Raw genomic sequence first — 2,604 nt, forward strand, 5'->3', positions numbered from 1 at the left:
AATGGCTAATTAACGAAGCCTCCGCCGGCGCTAGTTCGCGTCGCTCGATCGGAAAAACAAGGGTCGTGGACACATAGGCTGCAACCTGGTTTCGCCGCCCGTGCCGTACATATCGTGTCGTTGCTGTCTAAGTAGAGTCCTCCGACGATTTCATTACTTTCCTTGGCTGTCTGTCTCACATCCCTTCGCCGTTCGTGTCGAGGCTGCAACGGTGAGGACCAGGAGTCTAGGAGGGCACCGGCAACGCGAGGCGCTTCTTCTACATGGTCTCGACAGCAAAATAACCTCAGCGATCGATCTGCACTTCTTTTCACAACTCTTACCAAGGAAAATTGCAATGTCGATCTTGCTGAGCGCATCGACGTGCGCGGTGGGATCGGAGCAGGGCGAGCACTTGTTCAAGGTCTGCGATCACAGCCTTCACACGGGCATGGGGGTCGGCCGATACATCCACTCGTCAACCTTCGCTGTTGGCGGACATAACTGGCGCCTCCGGTATTACCCGGACGGATCTACCGAAGATAGCAAGGACGACATAGCGGTCGTTCTGGAGCTGCTGATGGACATGGGCATGAAGATAGACCAGCTACGAATATCTTGCACAATCAGCTTCTTCAGGCTGACAACCAAAAGGTTTTGTTCGTTGTTGGCCTTCACGGAGAATCTTTCCAGTCCAGATGACTACCTTGTCTCGCACACCATAAACAGGGACGACATGAAATCAGGGGGCTATGTTGTCGACGACCGCTTCACTCTCAAATGTGCCCTCACCGTCATCAAGGAGCCGTATGTTATCGAGGACCATATCGAGGTGCCACCATCCGACATCACGGAGCAACTCCGGAAGCTGCTAGATGCAAAGGAGGGCGCGGATGTGACGTTCGAGGTCCAAGGAGAGGTATTCCGTGCCCACAAGCTCGTGCTAGCAATGCGGTCGCCAGTTTTCAAGGCTTTGCTCTACGGGCCGATGAGGGAGAAGGACTCAAACCGCTTCGTCATTGATGACATGCAACCTGCCATCTTCAAGGTTTTGCTCCGCTTCATCTATACCGACTCGTTGCCTCCCAATATGGACGACGACTTGGAGGGAGATGATAAGAAAGAGGTGACCAGACACCTGCTTGTGGCTGCGGATCGTTATGCCGTGGAAAGGCTGAAGCTTATGTGCGAAAGCATCCTCTGCAAAGAGCTCGATGACAAGTCCGTTGCAACTGTATTGGCTTTAGCCGATCGGCATAGTTGTTCTAGGCTAAAAGATGCTTGCATTCGATTTATTGCTTCCTGCACTAAAATAGATGATGTGGTGGCAAGCAGAGGGTACATTCAGCTCAAGAGAACTTGTCCGGATAGCGTAATGGAAATGTGGGAAGAAGCATGTAAGCTCCGCAAAACCTAGAGTTATTACTCCGTTGTGCATATCAATAGCTGATCTTAGCTATTCAACCTAGAAAGAGTACTTTATCCCAAATAATTCGTTGTGGCCTTCTAATGCTCCTCATACATGTTTTTACAGAAAACTCTAGTACACATACATGTCTTGTTTTAATTGTGCTCATACTTGTTTTTGATGGTATGGAACACGACCGATGAAGTTGATCTACGATATGAGTAGGGCTGGCATCGTGTTACCAAACTATTACGAATTTTCTGGTGTGATGCCTAGGTTTTAGGATTACAGGCTAGACACAAACATTTGTGAAACACAACATGTGTGCTTTCCTTGTAAGGTTACGAACCATGAGATGGTCTAGGCAGAACCGAGTGCTTTTCCTTTCTCGAGCAGGATTTTTTTTTCGAAATGGGGGCTGACCCCGGCCTCTGCATCAATCGATGCACGCAGCCCTCTTTTATTACCCAGATAACATAATCTTTAGTTTTACAATTCACGAATCACAAAGCGTGTACACAAAAACTAGCCAATGAAAAATAAGAGAGAGTCGCTTAAACATCTGAAAGTCGTTTAACAGGACGCCAGCCATCCTGGTTGTATATAGCCCGTGCCACCGCATCCAGCCGGCGGCATCCAGCATGCATAGGCTCGCGTTGCGTCTCCGGCAGTAAAAGAGACCATTCGTGGATCCAGTGTGAGACCATGCATACGGGTAACCTGTAAAAAATTTGAGTTCGTACTCTTGTTAAAGACAATATCATTGCGGCAGTTCCATATAGCCCACATGAGCGCGCAAAACCCAATTCTAATTCTGAACTTGGACACTTTGTCAACTCCGTTTAACCAATTTCCAAACATATTTGTAACATTTGTTGGAGGAACAATATTGAAAGTGAACTGAATAACTCTCCAAATAAGTTTAGCGAAGGGACAATCAAAGAACAGATGATTGATTGATTCCGATGAATCACAAAACGCACATTTCATGCAACCATTCCAATTCCGGCGAGCTAAATTATCTTTAGTGAGTATAACTTTTCTATGAAGAAACCACATAAAAATCTTGACTTTCAGTGGTATCTTAAGTTTCCAAATATATTTACGAAGATAGATCGTATGACCGTTCATATAATCTTCATACATGGATTTTACCGTGAAAGATCCAGACGTTGTTAACTTCCATACAAAAATATCCTTCTCCTCTGACAAGGTTA

At 46.5% G+C, this 2,604-nt stretch overlaps 1 protein-coding gene across 1 annotated transcript; it reads left to right on the forward strand.

The window, feature by feature from the left end:
* Nucleotides 1–337: 337 nt before the first annotated feature.
* Nucleotides 338–1,396, forward strand: LOC124663983 (BTB/POZ and MATH domain-containing protein 2-like). The gene has a single exon (XM_047201606.1). It carries the CDS (start codon nucleotides 338–340, stop codon nucleotides 1,394–1,396), a length of 1,059 nt encoding a protein of 352 aa, XP_047057562.1.
* Nucleotides 1,397–2,604: the final 1,208 nt, after the last annotated feature.

This window comes from Lolium rigidum, chromosome 6 (genome assembly GCF_022539505.1).
Source record: "Lolium rigidum isolate FL_2022 chromosome 6, APGP_CSIRO_Lrig_0.1, whole genome shotgun sequence".
In the NCBI taxonomy this organism is placed as follows: domain Eukaryota; kingdom Viridiplantae; phylum Streptophyta; class Magnoliopsida; order Poales; family Poaceae; genus Lolium; species Lolium rigidum.

Excerpts from the sequence above, each read along its gene's own strand:
- LOC124663983 (XM_047201606.1), top strand. The coding sequence starts at position 338 with ATGTCGATCTTGCTGAGCGCATCGACGTGCGCGGTGGGATCGGAGCAG.